This window comes from Marmota marmota, unplaced genomic scaffold, assembly GCF_001458135.2.
Source record: "Marmota marmota marmota unplaced genomic scaffold, marMar, whole genome shotgun sequence".
NCBI lineage: Eukaryota > Metazoa > Chordata > Mammalia > Rodentia > Sciuridae > Marmota > Marmota marmota.
Genome location: NW_026000174.1, coordinates 57188088 through 57214865, shown reverse-complemented (window position 1 = coordinate 57214865; position 26778 = coordinate 57188088). Strand labels below are relative to the sequence as shown.

Here is a 26778-nt window from a genome sequence, read left to right as displayed (position 1 = left end):
CCCCCCCCCCCCTTCATAGAGACTCTGGTCATTGTCCCCTTGAAAATTACCCCTGTCAAAGAGGCCTTGCTAATAAATTTCCACTATTAAGTGAGTGTGCATGTGTGTGTGTTGATGGAATCATGTAATATTGTAAGTATATCCTTCTTCATTATTGCTTCAAAATCTTTCATTAATTGGATTTTGCTATATCTTGAGGAAATGAAAGACATCCACCAAAATTCTTAATATATATTTTTCATACATATTTTCATATATGTTTTTGGTATAAAAAATTGAACCAAGGGGCACTTAACCACTGAGCCATATTCCCAGTCCTTTAAAACTTTTTATTTTCAAAAAGGACCTCACTAAATTGCTGAGGTTGGTTTTGAACCATGATCCTCCTGGCTCAGCTTTGCAAGGATTACAGGCATAAGCTGCCACATCTGGCTCAGGGTTTTTTGTTTGTAGCCACCACATCTGACTCAGGGTTTTTTGTTTGTTTAATCCTCTGTGGTGTACTTTTAATCCTATACTGGTTCTTTTATTTTCTTTTTTTTTATTTGTTATTTTTAGATATACCTGAAAGTAGTGTATTTTGACTTACACATAATGGAGTATATGTTATTCTAATTTAGGATCCCATTCTTGTGGTTGTACATGATGTTTCGCTGATCACATGTTCATATATGAACACAGGAAAGTCATGCCTGATTCATTCTACTGTCTTTTCTATTTCCATCTATCTTGTTTTCCACTTTTGTCTAATCCAATGAACTTCTATTCTTCCCTCCACCTTACTTATTGTGTTTTCATCTATGTATCAGAGAGAACCTTCAGCTTTTGATTTGAGGGGAGTGGCTTATCTTACTTAGCATGATAGAATCCAATTCCATCCATTTACCAGCAAATGACATAATTTCATTCTTTTTATGGATGAGTGATATTCCATTGTATATATGTTCCACATTTCTTCATCCATTCATCTCTTGAAGGGCAATTATGTTGGTTCCATAGCTTTGCTATTGTGAATCAGCTACTATAAACATTGATGCCTCCTGCATCACTTTTCTAGCATTGCTTTGGCTATTTTGGGCATCTTATTTTCCAAATGAATTTCATGACTGCTTTCTCTATTTCTATGAAGAAAAGAACACCATTGGAATTTTATTAGGAATTACACTAAATCTGTAGAGTGCTTGGCAGTGTGGCCATTTTGACAAAGTTAATTTTGCCTATCCAAGAACATGGTCAATTTTTCCATCATCTAAGGACTTCAATTTCTTTATTAGGTTATCTTTAGTTTTTATTGTAGAGGTCTGTCACCTCTTTTGTTACATTGATTTCAAAGGGCTTTGTTTTTGTTTCTGTTTTGAGGCTATTGTGAATGGAGAAGCTTTCTTAATTTCTCTTTCAATTGATTAATCATTAATGTATTCCTATATTTATTGTATTTCATAATTAATTTATTGGTGTTACTATTATATCCTGGTACTTCACTGAATTTGTTTATGAATTCTAGAAGCTTTCTGGTGGAGTATTTTGGGGTATTCCACATATATAATCATGTCATCAGCAAATAGGGATAGATGGATGCCATGACCAGATGGCCAAACTCCATCAGTGAGGGGCAATGAGGGATTATAAGATAAAGACTCACACACACACATACAAGATAAAGTTGTGATTGGGTAGAATGTTGTTGTTTGATGGAGAAGCAGATCCAAAGAGTTATATCAGCAATCTTTATTTATATATGTCTCATTATCAGGTTAAAGACTATGCAAGCATTATTCTTTGTACTCTGGAAAGTTACAGAACTAGAAAGTTACAGAACTAGAAACTAGAAACATCTTTGTACTCAGGAAAGTTACATAACTAGCTGTTCCACAGTTGCAATGTTCAATTTTAGGAGCTTTGTGTAGCACTCAAGGAGGTCCATTGTTTAAAATTACTATTAAGTGGGCAGGCTCAGGAGTAAGCAGAGTTGGTGAAGCACTGCAGTTGTCTAGCATGAGAATTCCTCTATCCTTGGGAGCTATGTGCCTGAGATCAGTGTTGAAGCTGATAAAACTCTTGCACAGAGCCTCCTCAGGCAGGGCTTTACCATAACAGCTAGGCATCCTGTACCCTTGCATAGAAATGTTCCCAAGCACCAGGCACGCCACAGTCACAAGGCCATCACAGACCTCCAATCTCAGTCACTTCTCTCTACAGATGGAGCTCTTATTTTCCTATTTGTATCCCTTTTATTTCCTTGTTCTAATTGTTTTGGCTCAGGTTCAAGAACAATGTTAAATAGAAGTGGTGAAAGAGGGCATCCCTGTCTTGTTCCAGTTCTTAGAGGGAATGCTTTCAATTTTTCTCCGTGTAGAATTATGTTGGCCTTGGGTTTAACATAGATACAATTTACATAGTGAAGAGCGCTCCTACTATCCCTAGTTTCTCTAATGTTTTGAGCATGAATGGATGCCAGTTTTTTTTTTTCAAAATGCTTTTTCTGCATCTATTAAGATATTTGTGTGATTCTTCTGTTTATTTCTATTGAAGTGGTGAATTACATTTACTGATTTCCATATGTTGAACCAACCTTCTATCCCTGGGATGAACCCTACTTGAACATGGTGCACTATCTTTTTACTACGTTTTTGTATGTGGTTTGCCAGTATGTTATTGAGAATTTTGCAATCTATGTTCATCAGGAATATTGGTCTGAAGTTCTCTTTCCTTGAAGTGTGTTTGTATGGTTTTGGTATCAGGGTGATACTATCTTCATAGAATGAGTTTGGAAGTGTTCCCTCTTTTTCTATTTCATGGAATAAGTTGAGATGTATTGGTGTAAGTTCTTCATTGATGGTCTGGTAGAACTCAACTGAGAATCTAGAGACTAGACTGTCTTGCTAAGTAAAATAAATCAGACACAGAAAACCAAGGGTTGAATGTTTTCTTAAATATGCAGAAACTAGTACAAAATAACAGAGAAAAAAAAATATAGAGAAAGAGAAAGGGATAACAGTGAGGGATTCCATTAAAATAGAAGAAAGACCCACGAATTAGATGAAGGGGACTGAGAGAAAGGGAGAAATGATGATATAAGGGAATAACAGAGGAATGAATCTGACATAATTTTCTTATGTAGATGTATAAATATGCCACAGTGAATCTCACCACCATGTACATCCAAAAGACCCTAATTTGAAAACAAAAATAACTAAAAGTAAATAGCATAAAGATCAGTAGAATGAAAGGAACATGTGGAGGGCAGAGAGGAGAGAAAGGAGCAATGCTGGAGAAAGAAATAGAAAAAAAAATATATTCTGTGCTTTTTTAATTATGTCAAAAAGAATCTTCACATTATACATAAGTAAAACAAACCTATTGAACAAAAGAAAAAAGTGTCAAGGGGGAAAAAAGATTCCCTGTGTTTACTGGGGTCATAGTTCATCAGCAGAGTGCTTGACTAGAGTTTATGGGACCCTGGGTTTGTTCAACAGCACTGCAAAAAGTAGTAATAATAATAAACAGTAATAATTTTTAATTTAAAATACACTGTGTTTCCTGAATATTTAACATTTTTGTCTATCCTCCACATATTTTCTTGGAATTACACAATTAATGGCCAACAATCTAACAGATAATTTTTCTATCTATTCTTTTATTAATTATTAGAGTCAATATGCAGATAAAATTGAATTCTTCTTAATTTACCTATTGGGATTTTTAATTACCAACTCAGAGTAGATATCTGCTGTGAAAGTAAAAATATCTCTGACCCAATGGGTATTGCCATTTTTGTAGAATTGCTTTTTTACTTCATAGACAATAAGCGTTGCATAAAATTTTTGGTCTAATACCACATTAATTTCTTTATTTTTTACCCTTTTTGGTAAACTCTAATGTTTTATTTTTTATTGGAAACCATCACTAGTCTCTTCCACACTTTCCTCATGGCATTTTCACTTCCTTATTCCTCAAAGTATAAATCAAAGGATTGAGCACGGGAGTCAGGACGGTGTGAAATATTGTCACCATTTTGTCAAAGGGGAAGGCAGAAGGAGGTCTTGCATGTATACATATACAAGGGACAAATAACAAAACCACAACAGTAATGTGAGATCCACAGGTGGACAGAGCTTTCCTCCACCCCTCAGCACTGTGTGTTCTCAGGGAGAACAAGATGACGCCATAGGAGACCAGCAACAAGGAGAAGTTGATGATGCAGATTAGCCCACTGTTGGTGATCACCAGAAGGCCTAGGACACGAGTGTCAGTGCAGGCCAGCTCCAGTAATGGGTACAGGTCACCTATGAAATGATCAATGACATTAGGCCCACAAAATGGCAGCTAGAATGTAATGAGAATCTGCATAATAGAATGCAAGAAGCCCCCTGTCCAGACCACCCCCATCAGAATGCCACAGAGCCTCCAGTTAATGATGGAAGATTAGCACAAGGGCTTGCAAATAGCCACATAGCTTTATAGGCCATGGCTGTGGGGATAATCACCTCTACGTTAGCAAAGAGTGCTCGGCAAATACTTGCTTCATACATTCTTTATAAGAGATGGATTTCCTCTCATACAGGAAACCCACAACCATCTTTGGTGTGATAACAGAGGAGAAATAGGCCTTCAGGAAGGACAGGAATGCCAAAAAGAAGTACATGGGGGGGGCCCAGCAGTTCAGGGCTGCAGAGGATGGTCACTACAATCAGCATGTTACCTACAATAGTCACATGCTCATGACATCTCCCCTGTCTTAATTTATAAATTCAGATAGGGGTTATAACTTCAAGGCACTGGATCCTTGATCCAAGGGCGTCATGATCTATTACTATGATATAAAAACTATTAGTAGAAAACTTATCATTTCAATAACATACCATGTAGGGTGTTTCAACATGTTTTTAGGATGGGAGCCAATTAATCTACAAAGTATTCAACCAGCTAGAGAAGCAAAGCCCATGAGATTGGTCCTGCTTTTTTAAGTATCCTGTCTGGGTGCTTTGATGTATCCCCATGAGGTTTAAGCAGTTATAATTGTTATGCCAAAAACCCATCAGATGATCTCTAATTTTTTGCAAATCTTATTGGAAAGCATGAAATTTGATTATAACAATACAGGCATACTTAGCATGGCATTTAAGACTTTGATAGAATTTGAGACCCAAAAGCTTATTATTGATATTTAAAATAATGGCTTTTAGAATATTTAAGCCAGTTGTAAACTCTTATCAATATTTATCTAATTGTATAGGATTTAAAAAATCTACTTAAAATTCTTAAAATTCTGTATGCATCAGGTCAAATTTCTATATCTGGGTTTAGTTAGAATGTCTATTAATAGGACTCCTGTGAGGATGTGATTAGACTCTAGAGGTAGGCATGCTCATGTAGTCAATAGCACAGGGGAAGGGAATGTCTGGGAAAACAAGCTGCCACAGCCCCTGATCAAGACAGAAATGACAGCATGCTTACTCCTAATTCCTGCCTCACCATGACTAAGGCTGATAGGTGTGTTACACATCTTCAAATGTATATAAAAATGTATCATATTTTTAGATGCAGTGACAAATATGTTTTTAAGCACATGATATTTTTTAGAGACCCTACATGCTTTATTTTGTTCTCAACCCACATGAATTCATTCCTGTTTTCAAAGACTCATTGTACAAAGAAAACCAAATCAAGCATAGTCTTAAAGAAAGACAGGACCCCATGTTAAACTAATAATTAAATACATATTATATTTTCACTTCCTTCTTACAGGGTGGTCTAAGAGCAATACTAGTTAAATTTTTTAAAATCATTAACTATAAACAAAACAACTCCAACTTTTATCAAAAAAGGGATTTCCAAAATCAGTGTTAAAACATTGACAAGGAAGAATATAATATTTATGATCACAGTTTGTGATTTTAAATCTTTCGAAGGGTTATTATCTGGAATGCAATGAGTTATCCTGCATTGAATCTTAGAAGAGAAAAAGGAGAGAGTATAAAAACATAATTAAATATCATCATATATTCAATTAAGAGCAATGTATCCACTATTCTTTCATATTTTTAATAAATATTTCTTTGGTCATTTAAAATTATAACATTACTATTTTGGTAAATTTTCTGTTAATCTGAACTTATAATAAATTAATTAAATGTCATTTCATGTCTGCCATCAAAAACTATAATCCCAGAGAACTTGTCATTAAACAAAATACAATACTTCCAACTCTTCAGCTGTAAAACAGCTAATACTTGTCAAGTTGCCTAAACTATAAGAATCAGTTATTATTAGTATGTTTTTCAAAGTAAAATCAAAAGGATGATATAAAATATGGATGTCAGCATTATTTTAAGCAGTTCTATTTTACACAAAGTGAGAAAGAAATTGAATCACTCATACAAAATTTATCTTTTAAAATCATGTTATTTAAATTGTATCTCAAAACTGCAATGAGTGAAACTGGTTTGCTCATCTAAGTCTTTTGGAAAACATATGAGTAAATAATTTTATGATCATAATCATGTTTGCATTTTAACTTAGTGACCTCAATCCTTAAAATGTGCTCTGGAAGTGAAGGAAGATGAGGGAGCATTACAATTGAACATGGTATGGGGTCACGTACAATAGGGAAACGGAGAAATATCTGAGTGTTCAGTACTTTAATGATGTTTACTGTAAAACAGGCTGTTACAATATCACATTATATGATCAATAAAACACTGAGTATGAGGAATTAGCACACTTGAATTCATAAAATTTGGGAAAAAAATTAAAGAATCTTTATTTCCATCTTTGTCCATCCCAATCCGTGCATGAACCTGTGTCATTTCAGTTGTCTCTTTTCATAGGAGAGACCTCACCTTGAAACTGGCTGATAACCAGCAGGTAAGCAGTTCAGAACTTCTCCACAGTTCTCCTGAACTATTCCTAGGCAGCAATCTGATGCTCTGTCTGGCATCCAGTGAACTCAAGGAAAATCAGGAGGACACAGTAAATCAGAATATTGTACTCTAAGACTTGGGTCACCCTTTCTTACATTTAATGTCCTTCATTGTGGCACTGGTTAGTGTGTAATATAGAAATACTAAACACTATGTTCTCTACCAATAAGTATGAAAGTCTGCCTGCATATGCATTTACCATATTCCAACAATGGTATGCTTTTTATAGTGTCAAAATTCTACTTCATAATCTAAAACATCAGGATGGAGAGAAGAATGTTAGAGGTTAAATGATAAATGAGCATATATTTCGAAAGAACAAAAAATTTTCTTTGGAAGAAAGTTCAAAAATACACACTTGTTCTATTTCTAATTTATTTGATCTATTTTAATTTGATATAGAATTCTAAATACAGGTCTAGTTCGAGTAATTGGCAGAAATATGTAGTTTTGGACAGTCCTAGGCACTGCATTAAACTCAGTGCCCTGACCGCAATACCCACAGTTTTAATCACAACAATACAACTTGAAATCCTCCATGCAAAACTGTGAATTATAAAACTCACTTATCAGTTCCTTAAAAATGTTAATAACAGCTGTCTTCTATTCTTCATGGAGAAATGCCTATTCAATGGTGGCCAAACTATGAATGTTGTTTCCAAATCTTCCTTGTACATCTAAGGGAGAGAGAGAAAGAGCATCCTGGGCACTGGGGATGGGGATTGTTCCCACAGCATCACAAGTGCTGCCTTCAACAAGGTCAAAGGAACAAAGAAAATGAGGAAGGAATAGGTTCCTCCTTGATTCCCAACTGCAATTAAAGAGGATTCTCTGACAAGTCCTGAATCTATAGAATTGCTTCTCAGTTCCCCCCCAGAACTTGGAAATTTTCCAATAACATAATTTGCCAAGACATAATCTTGTGTGGTTTTTTACTTGCTCAAGTGTGTATAAATTTATTATATTCCCAATAATTAAATACTTGTTTCCCCTTTTCTTTTAATTTCTCCTGGGTTTCTATTTAAGGATGTGTTCATTTCCCCCATCATATTAGAAATAGGACAATGTTGACATGGGATTGGAAGATAGTGTATGCTTGCAGAAGTAGAAGAAGATACAGCGTGCTTACCAAGTGTCAGAGCTGAGTTCTGCAATAAGGCTGCAGCCAGTCCATAGGACAGCACATGGTATTATGAAACTGTGGCAGAAAAAAGTTCTTATTTTTTAAAATGTATATTTAGGGAAAGATTTATATTAGTTAGAGTGTCATTTTTCATCTCATGAATTGATTTTTAAAAAAGAAAGGGGGACTAATAAACTAGGTATTAATTCAACTAAAGTTAATATTAAAATATAGAGAAAAAGTAAAGAACATAAGAAGAAAGAAAGAAAAAAGAACAAAGTATGAGAGAAAGAAATAAAGGAGAGTAGGAAAGAGAATTGAAATAAGATAAAAGAGAAGATGGAAAATACCTAATTAATGATTTTTTTTTTGAAATATGTAAATCACTTAAATGTGTGAAGAAACAATGAGGGGAAACAAAGCAAAACAACATAAATACTATACAATGAAAACAAAAGAACAAACAACAAAGGCTGAAACATCTCCTTGCCAAGATATTTAAGATGATGAGATCTCTTTGAGGGTTTCTGGTCTGGAACCCACCAGGTATCCCAGGTGGCAAATGTCCAAGCTACAATACCATATCTTTTAAATGGATGTGGGTGTGGAGGTGGTGACCAATTCAACCAGATCAGCACTGGGCTGGAAAACTATGTGTTTATTTTTTACCACATCTAGACCAGCATCTTGCTTCAAAAATTGGGACACATTCAGCCTCCAGAGCCCATTCACAAAGCTCTCAACCTGCCCACTTCTGGCACAACTGGGGTGATTCTAGCAGCTCAGTGAGCTCAGTAGCTCCCTCCTTAGCATGAATGGCAGCTCTGTGAAATCCGCCCCCCTCTCCCCACCACATAATCATCAGTTCCCAGGGAAAAGCATAATATGTCCAGATGATAGAGGATCTTGGCTCCATGGTAACCTAGGCTCTTCCAGCTGCCCACTGTGAGGTGGGCTTTGATGGCCTTTGCTCTCAGACATTTCAGTGTACACATTACTCAGATAGCTTGTGTTTTAGGCACCTTTTATATCACTGTGACCAAAATACTTGACAAGAACAACTTAGAGGAGGAAAAGTTCATTTGGAGCTGAGATTTTCAAAAGTCTCTGTCCATAGATGGCCAATGGCATTGCTCTAGAGTGAGGCAGCACATCATATGGCAAGGTCCTATCAGAGAAAGGCCACTCCCCTCATGGCAACAAGGAAGCAGAGAGCTGCAGAGAAGGACCACAGGGAAGATGGCAAGCCTTTCAGGGAACACCCACTGTGACCCAAATCCTCTGGGTCTACCCCACCTGCCTGCAGTTACCACCTAGTCATTCAAACTAGGATGGACTGATTGTTTCAACTCTCACAATCCACTCATTTCTCATTGTTGCATTAATAATAGGAGCTTTGGGTATGACCATCTCATATCCAAATCATAATATCTTCCTTCAGTGGCATTCAAACAGGACCATACTGTGCCACGAGGTGGATGCTGGCTGTGACATATAGCAATATTTTCTGTAATCTCCAGGGAAAATGAAGATACAGAGACTTTATTTCCCAAAGCCACAAGCTCAGGCATGACCCCAAAAGATGGCTCCCCAAAGCAGCTTTCCATTTGAAGTGCTGAAGCTCAGAGCACTTCTCACAGACCCACCTGCTATGCAACTCCCCAGTCAGCTAAGTTCAGACTTACTTTCTGTTCTGCAAATATTTTTCTATGCCAATATTGTTCTCTGTGTCTCTTTCTCTTTCCATTTTTGTCACTAGGCTCCCCTGCCTGGCTTCAGGTCTGCCAGGACAGGATTGGTGCCAGTGAAACCTTGCTCACTCTGTTCTAATAACCAGAATCTCTGACTATCTCACTGTCCAGTACTGAAGCTCACTGCATCCCCTCAGTCACCCACCTGGCTGAGTAGCTCCTCTCCAGTTGATTCAGGTTTGCATCATGGAGGAGCTGAGAGTGCTACCTTGTTCTACTCTGCCATCTTGACCTCCACCAAAAAGAACAGCATTGGATATGTGTGTTTAAAATATTATACTGAGGAAAGCAGAAAGGATAGAGAGAGATGGGAGAAGTCAGAATCAAAAGGAAAAATGTCTTTTTGAGCAACAGAAAGAAAGGAAGAATAGCAGGGGAAGAGAGAAGGAAAAACCCACAGTCCAATGATCAGAGAGATCCATGGCAGAAATAACCTAGAGCTGGGAGGGAGAACCATTGCAAGATTTGTAGTAGAATGGTAATTTTTATCTGATTTATGATGTAGCAAATAAACTTCTTGAATCAATTAAATTATAAACCAGCTCTCCATTAACTTATTTCAATATCCTATTGCACTAATTCCCACATTCTGTATTGAAATGGCATTTCTAACTAAATTAATTACATGAGCCAACTGTCACTAACACAACAGTTACATCCAAAGATAAATACATTGAAATGAATGTCAACATGGCTAGGCAAAAATTAATATTGAAATGGAATGAAAAAGAACTAGTATAGCCAGTATTCAGCAAAATTCTGGCAGGCAGACTTATAAGAATAAAAAATGTTTGGTAGATGTCTTTTGATATTTGTGTATTTCTTGACTGAATATTATACTTCTTACCTAAGGATACTATAAGAGTTTGGGAGTTAAAATGACAAAAAGTGTTTGTATTCAAGTGCATGATGGATCAGATATGAATCTAAAGTGGTCAATGCAATCTGTCCTGAATAATGTTTGAAATATTGGATTCACAGTTCCATAAGTTAATTGACCCAGTGATATTTGTTCCTCATTTCTCAAGCTGGATCCTAGAGATACATGAACTACTTGATGAAGAGAGCTGAGTGAAAGGAAAGGACATGCTATGAGAACAGACAGCTAATGGAGAAGAAAGAGAACAGTGAAGCACAGGGGCACTGACATGCCTAAGCCTTTGTGACACACCTGATCTGCTGCAGGCCCCAAACTTTGTCCAGATGGTGTTTTAGACCAAATCTCAATACCATGAGGACTTTCCGAAAAGAACAATGAAATCTTATCTGTGTTCTCCCTCATCTATTCTTAGGAAGACAACTATTATATGCACTCTTCCACTTTGGGCCTGGCCTGAATGATTAAGAAAATGAAAGAAAAATTCAGCAATTTTTCCCACAATACTCAATGGGAAGAATGAAATGGTTTTTGTACATGCATTTATTCCAGAAGCCACATGGCAACCTTATATTAAACAACCTTAACTATGGGAGTGACAAATAAGATGTGTCTAAATTTGAAAGATCTCTTTATTGGCAATGGTTCAAATAGAATTATTATCAATAGGCAGTACAAACTCACAAAAAAATTTAAATTACCAAGTAAATTGAGATATATTATTTTGAAACTTCCTTTTATTTTCTGGTGCCTTGAGATTTATTCCTTCTTTGAGTCTGGGAGGAATCAACTTTTCACCTCTGCAGCTGGTCTGCCTTTGCTGGTAATGAGGCATCTCAAGAATTCCCTTTGATTGTGCTAGAATAGGAGATACTCATGGCTGACTCCCCCCTGGAATCTGCCTCCTCTTCTCTTTAGCCTGATTGTTATCCAGGAGGATTTCCCAGTAGGCAGCACTGGCCAAACTCAGGCTTTATCTGTCCAGAAATTCATGAGGTTACATCAATTCTATAGAAATGGTAATGGACCCACCTTCAATGATGGAGTCATATGACGAAGAACTTCTGCAGCTTCTGCAGCAGATATTCTGTTATTGCTCTTCTCTATGTTCTCCCTGAAGTCAGGTTGTTTTTGATTCAGAATCACTGAGTTCACCCTCCTAAATAAGTCTTTTTTAATTTTTTTTTTCATGAAATAGTTTGAGTAAGCTTTGGATCTTTATGTCAAAGATGTGTTTGATTTGCCTACCCAAGTTTCTGGAAAGCATAAAGTTAATGACTAAACATTCTGACAAGTGATTTTTCTCTCCATTCTTTCTTACTATTATTAGTTTCTAGGTAAGCATAAAAATCAACTGCCTTTAATGTACATACTGACTTACCAACTCAGAGTAGATCTAGCCTGCTATAAAAATTGAAACATCATCTTTTGATGGCTCAAATGTTTGTTTGTTTGTTTTCTGTAAAAGTGTTTTACATCTTAATAGGTACTGAACAGCCCATAAATTTTGTGCAAGAACATTATACTATTTTTGAGTCTAATATCTTATTTTTCACCAGAAACTAACACCAATCTCTTCCACATTTTCTTTATAGCATTTTTCACTTCTCTATTTCTGAAAGTATAAATTAAAGGATTCAGCAAGGGGGTGAACATGGTATAAAACATTTCCATCAGTTTGTCAAAGGGAAAGACAGAAGGAGGCCGGGCATTTATAAATATGCATGGGACAAAGAACAAAACCATAACAGCAATGTGAGATCCACAGGTGGACAGAGCTTTCCTCCACCCCTCAGCACTGTGTGTTCTCAGGGAGAACAAGATGACACCATAGGAGACCAGCAATAAGCAGAATATTATAATGCACATAAATCCACTAGTGCCAATCATCAAAAGGCCTAGGATGTGAGTGTCAGTGCAGGCCAGCTTCAGTAATGGGCATAAGTCACACATGAAATGATCAATGACATTAGGGCCACAAAAGGGCAGCTGGAAAGTGAACAGAACCACTGTAATGGAATGCAAGAAGCCCCCTGACCAGGATACCCCCACCAGAATGCCACAGAGCCTCCAGTTCATGATGGAAGAGTAGTGCAAGGGCTTGCAAATGGCCACATAGCGGTCATAGGCCATGGACATGAGGATAATCATCTCTACCCCACCAAATAGATGTTCAGCAAAAAGTTGAATCATGCATCCATTATAAGAGATGGTTTTCCTCTCATACAGGGAGTCTGCAATCATTTTTGGTGTAATAGCAGAGGAGAAGCAGGCCTCCAGGAAGGACAGAAATGCTAAGAAGAAGTACATGGGGGACCCCAGCAGTGCAGGGCTACAGAGGATGGTCACTACAATCAGCATGTTTCCTACAATAGTCGCAATGTAGACCAACAAAAATAAAACAAATATTATTTTTTGAATACTAGGATTATGTGAAAGCCCCAGGAGGACAAATTCAGTTATGAAGCTTTGGTTTTGCATGATTTCCAAGAAAAGGGCAAAGGTGCAATAGTTATCATTGAAGTTTGCAATTATATAAAGATTTGCTTCATATCAGTTTATTGTTTTAGGGTCACCAATTTTTTTCAGTGCACCTAAATACGCTATTGTCTTTAAGTCTTCTTTTGTCATTGCAAACACAAATTTAGACATTTATTAAGAATAGGAGCTTTGGATCAGACAGAACTAAGGTGAAGACACAGTAGTCATGATGTTTGAATTGTTAGAGCTTCTATAAAGATGAATGGCAAAGAAGAAGAAAAAGAAGAGTTTTTAATCTCAAAAGATGGCTTTGATGATTTACTAGTGACTTCCCTCTGTGGATCATTGGGTCACATTCTTCACCTCACACCCATGTGAGGAGATGAGGACTTAGCTCTATTGTTCATTTCTGCCATTGTTATGGGAGGAGGCAGGGTTGACTAATAAGCCATCTCTAATCTGGAGACCCTCATGCCTAGAAGAAAAAATGATACAGAATTTAAGCACTCGTTTTAAAGCATGGCCACCCTAAAAACGTTCTTTAAGATCTACACTGAATTTGGTCTTTTCATGATTCAATTTCTTTTTTATCAAAATGAAGAATCTATGAAAAAAGTATAAAGTGACAGAAAATGCATCACACCACTGCACTAAATGTTTAGGTTTTTCTCTTTTAATTACCTCATTTAGACACTAGAATCGAATCTCACTAAAATCATTATACCTACCTCCAAATGTTGTAATAGCAATTAAGTGAAATAGGTACAGGAGAGCGATTACAGAGGACACACTGCCCTGGGAACCTCTAGGGTTTTTATCCTTATTTCCTTGTGTTTTAGTCAGCTTTTTCACTGCTGTAACTAAAAGATTGGACCAGCACAAGTAGAGAGGAGGAAAGGTTTATTTGTGAGCTCATGGTTTCAGAGGTCTTAGTCCACAGAAGGGAGGCTCCATTTCTCAGGGCTCAAAGTGAGGCTGAACATCATGGCAGGAGTGTGTGGCAGAGAGAAGCAGCTCTCACAATCATGGTGATCAAAAAACAGAGAGAGTCCACTTTCCAGATACAAATATATACACCAAAGCCACACCCCAATTTCCATCTCCTCCAGCCACACCCTACCTCTTCAGTTACCACTCAGTTAATCCCTATCAAGGGATTAAATCACTGATTGGGTTAAGGCTCTCACAACCCAATCATTTCTTTCCTGAACCTTCTTGCATTGTCTCACATATGAGCTTTTTCTAAACCATAACACCTTGATAGGAAATTCATGCATCACTAGATTAAGTTCAAGCAAACACCAGATGCTTGATCTGGGTTGTTACACAGAACATCTGTCTCCAAACCAAGTCCTTTACACTGGATCACTCTGGAAAGAAGTAGGGATTTCCCTTTTCTATCAAGGACATCAGGGCTGGATTAACCTTTCTAGAGTTCCCACCCACCTGAATCATTAAAGCCTCTGATTCTTTGTTCATTAGTGAATGGGCATCTTCATGAAGGAAACTGGAAATGATGAGGAATCAGAAGGTGATTACATATGCATCACTTACTTATGCAGATAGGAAACCACCCTTCTTCAGAGTCTGCAGACTCTATTAATCATTTTCCCAATAACTTATACTATGTGACTGGTTCTAATCAATGAAACTCCCCAATATATTCATATATAGCTTACACATTCATCTCCCAAGTTTATGTTGACAGTCATTTGGAAACTACAAAGTGTTTCTAATGATAATAACTTTTACTAATTATAGTTATTATGTACTCCATGAAAAGCCAACTGCCACTTCCACTGAAAGCATTTCCATGAGTCATCCTGACAATTGCTCCCAAAGGTTACTGAAAATTCTTATAATTCTGTAAGTCTCAGGCCACACTTCTGTGTGAGTTTAGTTAGAGTGTCAATCAATAGGACTCCTGTGAGGATCCGATTAGACCCCATGGGGTAGAAACATTGATGCACTCAGAACAAAGGGGAAGGTGATGTGTGGTGAGAACAAGCTGCCACAGCCCCTGACCCAGAGCCAAAATGCTAGCATGCTTACTCCTAATTCATGCCTCAGTGTGATAAGTATCTCACTCGTCTTCAACTGTATTTAAAAATGAAAAAAAAAAAATTCTTCAGTGAGTAGCAGAGAAGAAATAGCCTATTTAACTGTATAAGACATTTACTATATTTGGTAGACCTTGAATTATATCACTGTGGCCCTCAGCCCCACATGCATCCATTCCTGTTTCAGATACACTCATTGTACAAAGGAAAACAAATGCAGCAGGAGGTTAAAAGGAAGACAGGCCCTATGTTAATCTAATAGATAAATAAATCTTGCCCTTTCACTTTCTTTTTTAAGGATGTTTTTAAAATAATGCAATTTTAATTTTTAAATTTCATTAAATAAAAAACACTTTTATTTTATCAAATAAAGGTATTTCCTAAATTTAGTATCAGAACATTGACAGTGGAGAACATAGTGGGCTAATGGCTTTGATCAGAAGGCTTATCATTTTATTTTTTTTGAAAGATAATTGTCTTAGAGGCAATGGTTTATGATGGATTGAATCCTAGAACAGAAATAAACACAGTAATAGAAAAATCAGTCCAATATAATTTACTGTATAGTGAAGAGTAAGTTAGTATCCATTATTATTTCATATTCTTGATAAATATTTCTATGCTAATTTAATATGACAAAATTAGGGGAGGGAGAGTAGTACATGGGATATTTCCAAACCTTCTTAACATTTCCATTTACCTAAATTTATGCTAATAAAATGTCAACTTAATTTTTTTTTTCATGTTTGCTATTGGAAAACTATCAAGCCCAGGGAAATCAATAGTCATGTGTCATTGAAGAACATCATGTTCCCACCTCCTGGAGTATAAAATAGAGAAACACTCATCAACTACCTAACCCAAAAGAGTCAATTGCTTATAAATAATATGTTTTTCAAATTATAAATTGAAGGCATGACATAAAAAATTGGTATCAGCAGAATTTTTAAGCAATACCTATACACACAAAGTGAGATGAAATTGAATCTCTCTAAAAATTTATTTTTTTAAATCTCACTATTTTAAATTATACCTTAAAATAGGAATAAAACTGGTTCTCTCATGTATTCTGTTGTAAAATATTTTAGTAAATATAGAATAATAAACATGTCAGTAATTTTCATACTAGCAACCTCAACCATAAACATTTATTCTGAAAGTGAAATGAGGAGAGGAAGGGAGATTTACAGTAGCAGATGGTACAGTGCCCTGTGTGATGGAGAAAAGGGAGATCTACCTAAAATAGTCAGCGACAGAAAGATGTTTATGCAAATCAGATGGTTAAAAAATAATACCGTGTGATGGGAATAAAAATGATTAAAAAGCCAGGCATGATGGTGTACTGCCTTAATGCCAGTGGCTCAGGAGGCTAAGGCAGGAGAATTGCAAGTTCAAGGCCAGCCTCAGCAAAAGCGAGGTGCTAAGCAATTCAGTGAGACCCTGTCTCTAAATAAAATACAGAATAGGACTCAGATTGTGGTTCAGTAGACAAGTGTCCCTGAGTTCAATCCCCAATACAAAAAAAAAAAAAAATAGGTGAAGCACTTTTACAGTATGTTAAATGAGAAAAACAAGAAAATAACTAGCTTATGCAAATAAGCTAGGCTATTTAACTAGATAAATTGATAATAATACATCTGAAAGGACAAAATGATAAAAAATAATTTAAAAACGTTTAAATTACATCTGGTTATGGTTTTAACAAAACTTAAAATTGATCATAAATTTAACACACAATTCTAGATTTTCAACCATCTAGTTCAGCCAAAGAAGGTGAAATTAAGGGAGATTGATTTGTATAGGAGGAAATTACTGGTTAACATAACAGAATTCATATCAAAAATTTTAAATATTATTAACTTTTCATAAAAGCTGTCCCATGGACAGAACCATCCTGTCTTATCTGCACTAATTTGATATCAATTTTGAACAGATTCTCCTACAAGCAGCAGCTTTTTCTGCCCATACTTTTCCTGGAACATTGTATGGTCTTTCCTTTTTTGATTCCTGTCCTGTTGAATATGCTGAAGCTGTACCTGAGATTTACTACCCAACCCCCAGCAGCCTGAACTGTGTGGATCATACTGGGCCATCTTCTGGAGGTGACCTTGGGAAGTTTGCCTCACTGTGTCCAACAACCCACATTGCCCACTATTTCCTTCACTACTCACATTGCCCACTGTTTGCTTTCTACTCATTTTAGCAACAAACCTAACTCTATCACCAATTGTTCTGAAAATAATAGAATTTCTGTTTCAACTTAAAAGTACATATAACATTCAAAACTAAAAAAGAATTTAGTAGTAAAGTTGTCATTATAAGTATTGTTTTCCAACTATATTCAAGCTGTAAATTTCAGATGCAGTTACAAATACATATAAGTGCATATCAGTCACACTTGCATCTATTTTACTCAGTAAATATTGTTATTGCAAATTAACAGACTGAATTAAAATCCTGCTTGTAATTACCTTTCATGTTAAGTGACTTAACCTCTATATTCTTGATCCAGGATTATTATTCAACTATAAAAGTTTAATTACTGGTCTATCTAGCTAAGCATATTCTTTTTTATTTTTTTATTTTTGGCCAGCTGAGACATGTTCATTTCAGATTTTAGTGTCCTTTCTCGGTCATCATGATGTCCCTAAATATCTCATTATTTATACACTTAGTATTTCTGGAATTTGTAAACATTTCTTTATTTCTTTGACCTTTCTTATGGGTGCATGCACCTTCTTATCTCAGTAACATAGCTCATAAATTTAGAAAGAGACTCTCTTGTCATCTAGCACTGATGCGGTTTAGAAATTCAGGCACTTAGATTTCCCTGAACAATTCTGAGGAAGGAAACTAAAGTAATTTTTCTTTTTTTTTTTTTTTTAGGTTTTAAAAAATGTTCACTGTTGGTCTAGGGCTGTGGCTTAGTGGTAAAGCACTTGCCTAGCATGTGTGAGGCACTGGGTTCGAGCCACACCACCACATAAAATTAAATAAATAAAATAAAGGTACTGTGTCCATCTACAACTAAAAAACGAATTAAAAAGTTTACTGTTTTTGTTTTCATTCAATTCACAATAAATGCCAAAAAATCTAAAAGAAAAAGTAAGATTATTTGCTTTATCACAGACACATCAGGACCCTGAAACCATGTAGGAGTTGAGTTTTGCAAATGCTTGGGAAATTCAGAATATATTGCTGCAGGCAAATAAGAACTAACTTACAATGTATTTGTATCAGAGCATATGTTGAGTTTAATGCATTAATACATAATATCTGCCTGTATTTGTTCAAAACTTTCTATGGCTGAGCAGTAAGTAAACAATATAGTTTGTGCTGACAAATAATACATTCCATTTTCCAGGTATATGTAAACAAAGATGAAAATATTGTCCTGCTTTTTCAAAGGTCAAAAACTCTATCCTAAAAACATCTCTTTAAGACTAATTCTAAGCATTTGTACTATGGTTTAAGCCAAATTTTCTTTTTGTCATGGTTCTTTCTAGTGCTATAGATTTATGACTTCTAACACCCTTAGGAAAAATTAAATGGGCACTATTAGAAGACTATACTCTCTGACTTGAGTCCTTCTTTCTGATTTTTTAAAAATATTTTTTATTTATACATGGACACAACATCTCTATTTTTGTTTCTTACTTTTAATGTCCTTCCCTGTGCCTCTTGTGAGTTGGTAGTTATATAAATAATAAAGGCTACATTCTACATTAATAATTGTGGATGATTCATCTGTACTGGTATTTACCATGTTCCAGCCTCAGTATACTTTACTACAAACTCAGAAAATTTCACTTTTTGATCTTAAAACCTCCAGAGGGCAAAAACATTAGAGGACAAATGATAAATAAAAATTTTTCAGGAACAAAGAAAATGCTGTAGGAGAACTAGGACACAAATATGATGTTGCCTTTCTGAATTATTTATCATATTTGTCATTATATTTGAAGGAATATATTCTCCTTACCACCATATCCTGACAGAAAGAAATAATTGAATCATTTAAATAGCTATTGTTATTATCAAGTGCTGTCTTATAAGATCCACATGTATTATTAATTCCCCTTCACTATCATTGAGCTTGGTAATATAATGTCTATTAAATATGAGAGTCTGACAGCCACAATGACTAAGTAATTAGTACAAATATGCACAGTATTGATAAGCCCAGGCACTGCATTAAACTTGGTACTCAGACCACAATATACACACTTTAAAATATTACTTCACAATTTGAAATCTTTCTGAAAATGCAAAAATGTGAATTATAAAACTCACCACATATTGATTTCTTGACAATTCTAATGATGGTCACCCCCTCCTCTCTACAGAGAAAATTCCATTCAGTGGTGGCCAGAATGTGAAGGTTTTTTTCCTGTTCCTTCTTATATATATAAGATGGGGCAGAAGAGCCGCTCTGGCAGTCAAGCTGGAGAATGTTCTCAGTGGCCCACAACTGTGGTCTTGAACATGGTCTCAGGAAAAAGAGAAATGAAGAAGAAGATATCCTCACTGATTTCCAACTGGAATTTAAAGAGTTTTCCCAGAGAGCTCATGAACCTGTTTTTCAATTCTCCCTGGGGTTTGGGGTTTGGAAATTTTCCATTAGCATAATTTCCATGACAAAGTTTGCATGGTTTTTCATTTGCTCAGGTGTTTTTAAAACTTTATGTCCAGCACCATTTAAAAGACTCTCTTGTCCATTTTTAAATGCTCTTGGGTTTCTTTGTGGAAATGAATTTACTTTCCTTGCTGCTCAGGAATTGAACAGTGTGCACATAGGGATGAAATGTAAAGTCTGATGGTAAAAGTAGGGCAAGATGCCGGTGTCTTATTAAATGCAAGAACTAAGATCTAGGACAAGACAGCATTAATCCATGAGGACAATGTGTGTTGTACTGCGACTGGGGCAGCAACATGCACTTGTTAAAAAGACACATTTCTGTACACATATGGAAAGTTTTGCATTAATCTAATTTTTTTTCCTCTCAGAAATTGATTTTGAGATTCTATGACTTTAAAACAAAAGCATAATTTCTGAAGATTAAAATAATTTTCTCTTTTTATTTTAGTTGAAAAGAAGGTATGATATTTCTGTTGGATGAAAAGGAACTTAGCTTTTAAAACTGAAGATTGAGGGGAAAATGGTACCTAGCTCCTCAGGTTCCTTTGGGTGGGACCACATTAAAACATTGACTTCTTTGTAGTCTTTATATGAATATCTTTCCTTTAAGAATATCCCGCTTTCATTTTTGTTTCAATATCTTTGATTTATTTTATTTTACCATATTTTGCGACACAAGAGGTACCATTTCTATTTGTGTGTTTCAGCCCAAACGAGGAGATAGAGGCTAGCAGAGAGAAAAATTCCAGCACCAGAATCCGTGTTTTTATACAAGAAGGAAATCTCTAATACTCTGCCCCACACTGGCATGCAAAGTGCCACACTGCCACCTTCCAGGTGGAGCCAACTTAAACCCAAGAACCCACAGACAGACAATGAAGGAAACCACTGACTTGTTTTGAACAACTACTCCCAACCATGGATGCAAACTTCAGGATGAATCAGCCTGGCCAGCATGTCACATGTATATATTAAAATGATAGCAAGGAAGACATAGGAATATTAAATAACAGTGGGAGAATTTGGAGCCAAAATGAAAAAAAAATGCTATTTTATGTGAAAGCAAGACAAGGAGATATAATCAAGGGATGAAATAAAGAACAACCCACAGTGCAAGGATGGGCAAAGATCCATAGTAGGAATAAACAGTAGTTTGAGATTGGAGAACACTATGAGATTTTGAGCAAAATATAGATTTTATCTGACTTGTGATGTAACACAATATAATTCCTAAATAATTTCATTATCTCAACTTGAAATCAGCTCTCATCTTCCTTCTTGTACCTAGTTTCTGAAAAGTTTCACTTTTTATTTTATTTGTGTGTTTGGCATTGCTTCTGAAAATCATTTTGAAAACAACAGTAAGTCTATTAGGTTGAATTATAGTAAACAAAAGTTACATTGCCAAAGATAAAAACATTGGATTGAATTTTACCACACCTAGGCAAAATCAGCATAGAATAGGAAAAAAAAAAAAAAGGTAAAGCAATAACTGTTGAAAAGAGGCTTCTGCAAAATTCTGTTAAGTAAATTAGAAAGGATGAACATCTTAGATATCTTTCAGAATTTGTTTATGCAAAATGTTTAGTTTCTTTTAATCATTTAAATGATTAATCTGCAGAATGTTTTATTTTCTTTAACCTTGTGCCATTACTAGAGTACCCAAGGAGGAGTTTAGAATTTAAGTAAAAAAAAAAATGGTCTATTTCATGTTTATGATAGATCAGTTGTGGATCTGTGGTCATAGCTGCAATCAATCCAGAATAATATATTATTTTATGTATTTCAAATTCTGGATTTACAGATTCTTACAATAACTCAGCCAGTTTTAACAGATCCACATTACTTGAGTTAGCTCTTAGAGATGAATATACTGATTTGAGTTTGTAGAGATGAATGTACTTCTGTGTGCATGGAAAAGACGTGATACCCTCACTATAAGAACAGAGAGATGATGAAGAACACAGGGAATGATGAAAGACAACCTAAACATTTGTCACACACCTGGTCTGGTGCAGGACACTCACATTGTCCAGATGAAGTTTTAGACCCTAAATCTTAATCCTACATGGATTTACAACAACAGCAAAATCTTATCTATCTCCTACCATGTTTATTATGGAGAAGAAAACTATTATCACACACCCTTTTACTTTGGGACTGACAAAGGAAAGAACAGAAAGATTAAGTATTTTTTCCCCCACAATACTCAGTAGGTATTTTTTTAGTGCTGATGGGTTAGGTAAAACTGAACAATTTTATTGTAAATACATTTATTCCACAAGGCACATTGCAACCTGAGATCAACCAACTTTAACTATGAGAATGGCATATGGCATATAACATACATAAAATTGAATGCTCCTTATTGATACATGTTAAAATAGGACTATTTTCACTTTGGTACAAGACACCATAAAATAAAAATACCAAATAAATTAAAATATTACCTTATTTTATAGTTCTTTTTACTCTCTGGTTCCTCTGAATTTCCTCTTCAGAGCTGGGAGGAATCAGACTTCTACATCCACAGTCGGTCTTGGTTTTCTTGGTTGCACCCTATATCAATTCCTTTTGATTGAACTTGAATAAGAAATACTCACTTTTGAGATCCTCATGAAATCTGCCTCATCTTGCTCTCTGAAGTTGATTGACATGAAGTTGTGCTAACTGGAGAAAAACACAACCACAATTGGTAGCTCTGGGCCAGCAGGGTTTACCTCTCATGAAATTCAAGAATGACTAGGGCCCATAACCACCTCCACCTACTGGCAGACCCCCACCAGAGCTCAAGCCCAGAGTAGGGGCAGGACAACCTCCCCGCAACCTGGAAGCTGAGGCCTAACCCACTTCTATCTTGGGACACTATATCCATCGCCATAGCCCTCCCCACACAGTAGCCTCTACCTTGCAACAATAGATGGGTCCTAGAAGCACCTGCATCTTGGAGCAGGCATCCCAAAGCCAGTGTAAAGCCCACCCTTCCAGCCCCATCTCTGAAAGATGTTGCACCCATCGTGGGTCACCTCCACTATTATCTCGAGTTACCTCCTCTATTGCTGCCACCACCTTTAGTTGTAGTAGCATCCATCGTGAAACACCCACCACCAAGGTGAGGTACAGATAATCTGCACAGATACTGCAAGATTATAGGATAGAAACTGTAATACCTCAGATCCACACTGCAAGAAAGGAAATCACATAGACAACATAAAAAAACAAGGGAAAAATGTCCCCAAACAAACCAGGATACTACAATAACAGAACCCACTGACAGCACAGTTGATGAAATATCAGAGAAGAAGTTCAGAATGTTCATAACTCAAATAATCTTTGAATTAAAGAATGACCTAAATGAACAAATACAGGTAATAATTGATCATTCCAACAATGAGATCAGAGAGCAAATACAGGCAACTATTGATGACATTAGTAAAAATATAAGGGAGCAAATACAGGCATCCATTGATCACACCAACAAAGAGATAGATAAGGGAGCAAATATAGGTAGCAAAAGATTACTTCAACAAAGAGCTAGAGATTCTGAGAAAGAAAACAATCAGAAATTCATGAAATGAAAAAAAGAATAAACCAAATTAAAAAAAAAACTCAATAGAAAGCATCACCAACAGACTAGATCACTTGGAAGACAGAATGTCAGATAATGAAGATAAAGTATACAATCTGAAAAATAAAGTTAACCACCCAGTGAACATGGTAAGAAATCATAAACAGAACATCAAAGAATTTTGTGATAGCATAAAAAAAACACAAATCCAAGAGTTATTGGGATAGAGGAAGGCCCAGAGTTTCAAATCAAAGAAATGCACAATCTCTTCAATGAGATAATATCAGAAAATTTCCCAAATATGAAGAATGAATTAGAAAATCAAATACAAGAGGCTTACATGACACCAAATGTACAAAATTAAAACATATCTATACCAAGTCACATTATAATGAAAATACCTAGCACACAGAACAAGAATAGAATCTTAAAAGCTGCAAGAGAGAGGAATCAGATCACATATGGGGGACACCAATTCGTATCTCAGAAGATTTTTCAACACAGACCCTGAAAGCTAGAAGACCTGGAACAACATATACCAAGTTCTAAAAAAAATGGATATCAACCAATAATCTTATATCCAGCAAAATTAAGCTTTAGATTTGATAATGAAATAAAAACCTTCTATGATAAACAAAAGTTAAAAGAATTTACAGCTAGAAAGCTGGCATTAGAGAACTTCCTTGGCAAATTATTCCATGAGGAGGAAATGAAAAACAATAAGGAAAATCAGCAGACAGAGGTATTACACTAAAGGAAAAACTAATCAAAGGAGAAACCAAGTCAGTTAAATACCAAAAATAACAAGAATGGTTCAAAATACAAATCATGTATCAATAATAACCCTGATTGTTAATGGTCTATACTCATCAATCAAAAGACAAACTAGCAGATGGGATTTTAAAAAAAAAGATTCAACAATATGCTGTCTCCAGGAGACTAATCTCATAGGAAAAGACATCCACAGACTGAAGGTGAAAGGTTGGTAAAAATCATACCACTCACATGGAGTGTGAAAACAAGCAGGGGTTTTCATCCTCATATCAAATCAAGTAGACTTCAAGTCAACATTAATCAAAAAGGATAAAGAAAGACATTTTACACTGCCCAAGGGAAACATATATCAATAAGACATAACAATTATAAATATATATGCCCCAAACAATGGAGCATCTACATTCATCAAACACTTGTCAAGTTCAAGAGTCAAATACATCACAGCATAATAATTATGGGTGACTTTAGTACATCTCTTCCACCACTGATCTTCCAAACAAAAGCAGAACAGAGAAACTACAGAACACAATAAAGCAATCAATAAATTAGACTTAACTGACATATATAGAATATTTCATCCATCAACACTTGAATACACTTTCTTCTCAGTATCATATGGGGTTCTTCTCTAAAACAGACCATATATTAGGCCACAAAGAAACTCTTAGCAAATACAAAAAAGTAGAGATACTATCCTGCATTATATCAGATAATAATTGAATAAAATTAGAAATCAATGACAAAGTAAAAAATAAAAGCTACTCTTACACCTAGAGACTAAATAATATGCTACTACATGAACAATGGGTTGCAAAAGACATCAAAAAAAGAGATGTAAAAATTCTTGAAGGTAAATGAGAACACTGATACAACATACCAATATCTCTGGGACACTATGAAGGTGGTATTAAGAGGAAAGTTCATTGCATGAATTTCATTCCTTAAAAGAAGAAAAAGTCAAAAAATAAATGACCTAACATTACATCTCAAAGCCCCAGAAAAAGAAGAACAAATCAACACCAAAAGCAGTAGAAGACAGGAAACTATTAAAATTAGAGCTGAAATCAATGAAATTGAAACAAAAGATACACTTGAAAAATTTGACAAAACAAAAAGTTGGTTCTTTGAAAAAAATAAAGTTGACAAACCTTTAGCCATGCTAACGAAGAAAAGGAGAAAGAAATCTCAAATTACTAACATCCATGTTGAAAAAGGAAATATTATGACAGACACTACAGAAATACTGAAGATAATTGGAAATTATTTTGAAAATTTGTACTCAAATAAAATAAAAAATATCAAAGGCATTGACAAATATCTAGAGTCACATGATTTGCCCAAACTGAACCAGGATGATACACACAATTTAAACAAAAAAAAATTCAAGCAATAAAATAGAAGATGCCATCAGAAGCCTGCCAACAAAGAAAAGTTCAGGACTGGATGGATACACAGTTGATTTCTACAAGATCTTTAAAGAAGAACTAATATAAATACTCCTCAAATTATTTCAGGAAATAGAAATAGAGGGAACACTTCTAAACTTATTCTTTGAGGCCAATGTCACCTTGATTCCAAAACCAGGCAAAGTCACATCAAAGAAAGAAAACTTCAAACCAATATCTCTAATGAACATAGATAAAAAAATTCTCAGTAAAACTCTGGCAAATTGAATGCAAAAACATATCAAAAAGATAGTGCACCATGATCAAGTGGGGTTTATCCCAGGGATGCAAGGTTAGTTCAGCATACGGATATCAATAGACTTAAAGATAAGAATCATATGATCATTTCAACAGAGGAAGAAGAAGCATTTGACAAAATACAGCATGTCTTCATGTTCAAAACACTAAAAAATTATGGATAACAGGTACTTATATCAACATCATAAAAGCTATCTATAACAAGCCCCAGGCCAACATCATTCTAAATAAAGAAAAATTGAAAGCATTCCCTCTGAAAACTGGAACAAGACAGGGATGCCTTCTTTCATTACTTCTATTTAACATAATTCTTGAAAGATTGGCCAGAGCAATTAGACAGAAGAAAGAAATTAAAGAGATACAGATAGGGAGAAAAAACTCAAATCACCACTACTTGCTGAAGATATGTTTCTATACATAGAAGAACCAAAAAAATTCCACCAGAAAGCTTCTAGAACTACTGAATGAATTCATTAAGGTAATAGGATATGAAATCAACACCCATAAATCAAAGGCATTTCTGTACATCAGTGGGAAATACTCTGAAAGAGAAACCAGGGGAAACTACCCCATTTACCAGAGCCTCAAAAAATAAAATACTTGGGAATCAATTTAATGAAAGAAGTGAAAGACCTGTATAGTCAAAATTACAGAACACTAAACAAAGAAATTAAAGAAGACCTTAGAACATGGAAAGATCTCCCTTATTCTTGGATAGGGAGAATTAATATTGTCAAAATGACCATACTATCAAAAACACTATACAGATTTAATGTAATTCCAATTAAAATCCTAATGAAATTCCTAATAGTAATTTAAAAAGTGTCATGAAATTCATCTGGAAAAAATAAGAGACCCAGAATAGCTAAAACAATC

The 26778-nt window shown here is 35.4% G+C and overlaps 1 protein-coding gene and 1 pseudogene across 1 annotated transcript; both read right to left on the bottom strand.

The window, feature by feature from the left end:
• Nucleotides 1–3883: 3883 nt before the first annotated feature.
• On the bottom strand, nt 3884–6940 carry LOC125612036 (annotated as a pseudogene).
• Nucleotides 6941–12219: 5279 nt separating this feature from the next.
• LOC107134773 (olfactory receptor 4C15-like) lies at nt 12220–13158 on the bottom strand. The gene has a single exon (XM_015476809.2). The coding sequence runs from the start codon at nt 13153–13155 to the stop codon at nt 12220–12222; it is 936 nt and encodes a 311-aa protein (XP_015332295.1). The 5' UTR covers nt 13156–13158.
• Nucleotides 13159–26778: the final 13620 nt, after the last annotated feature.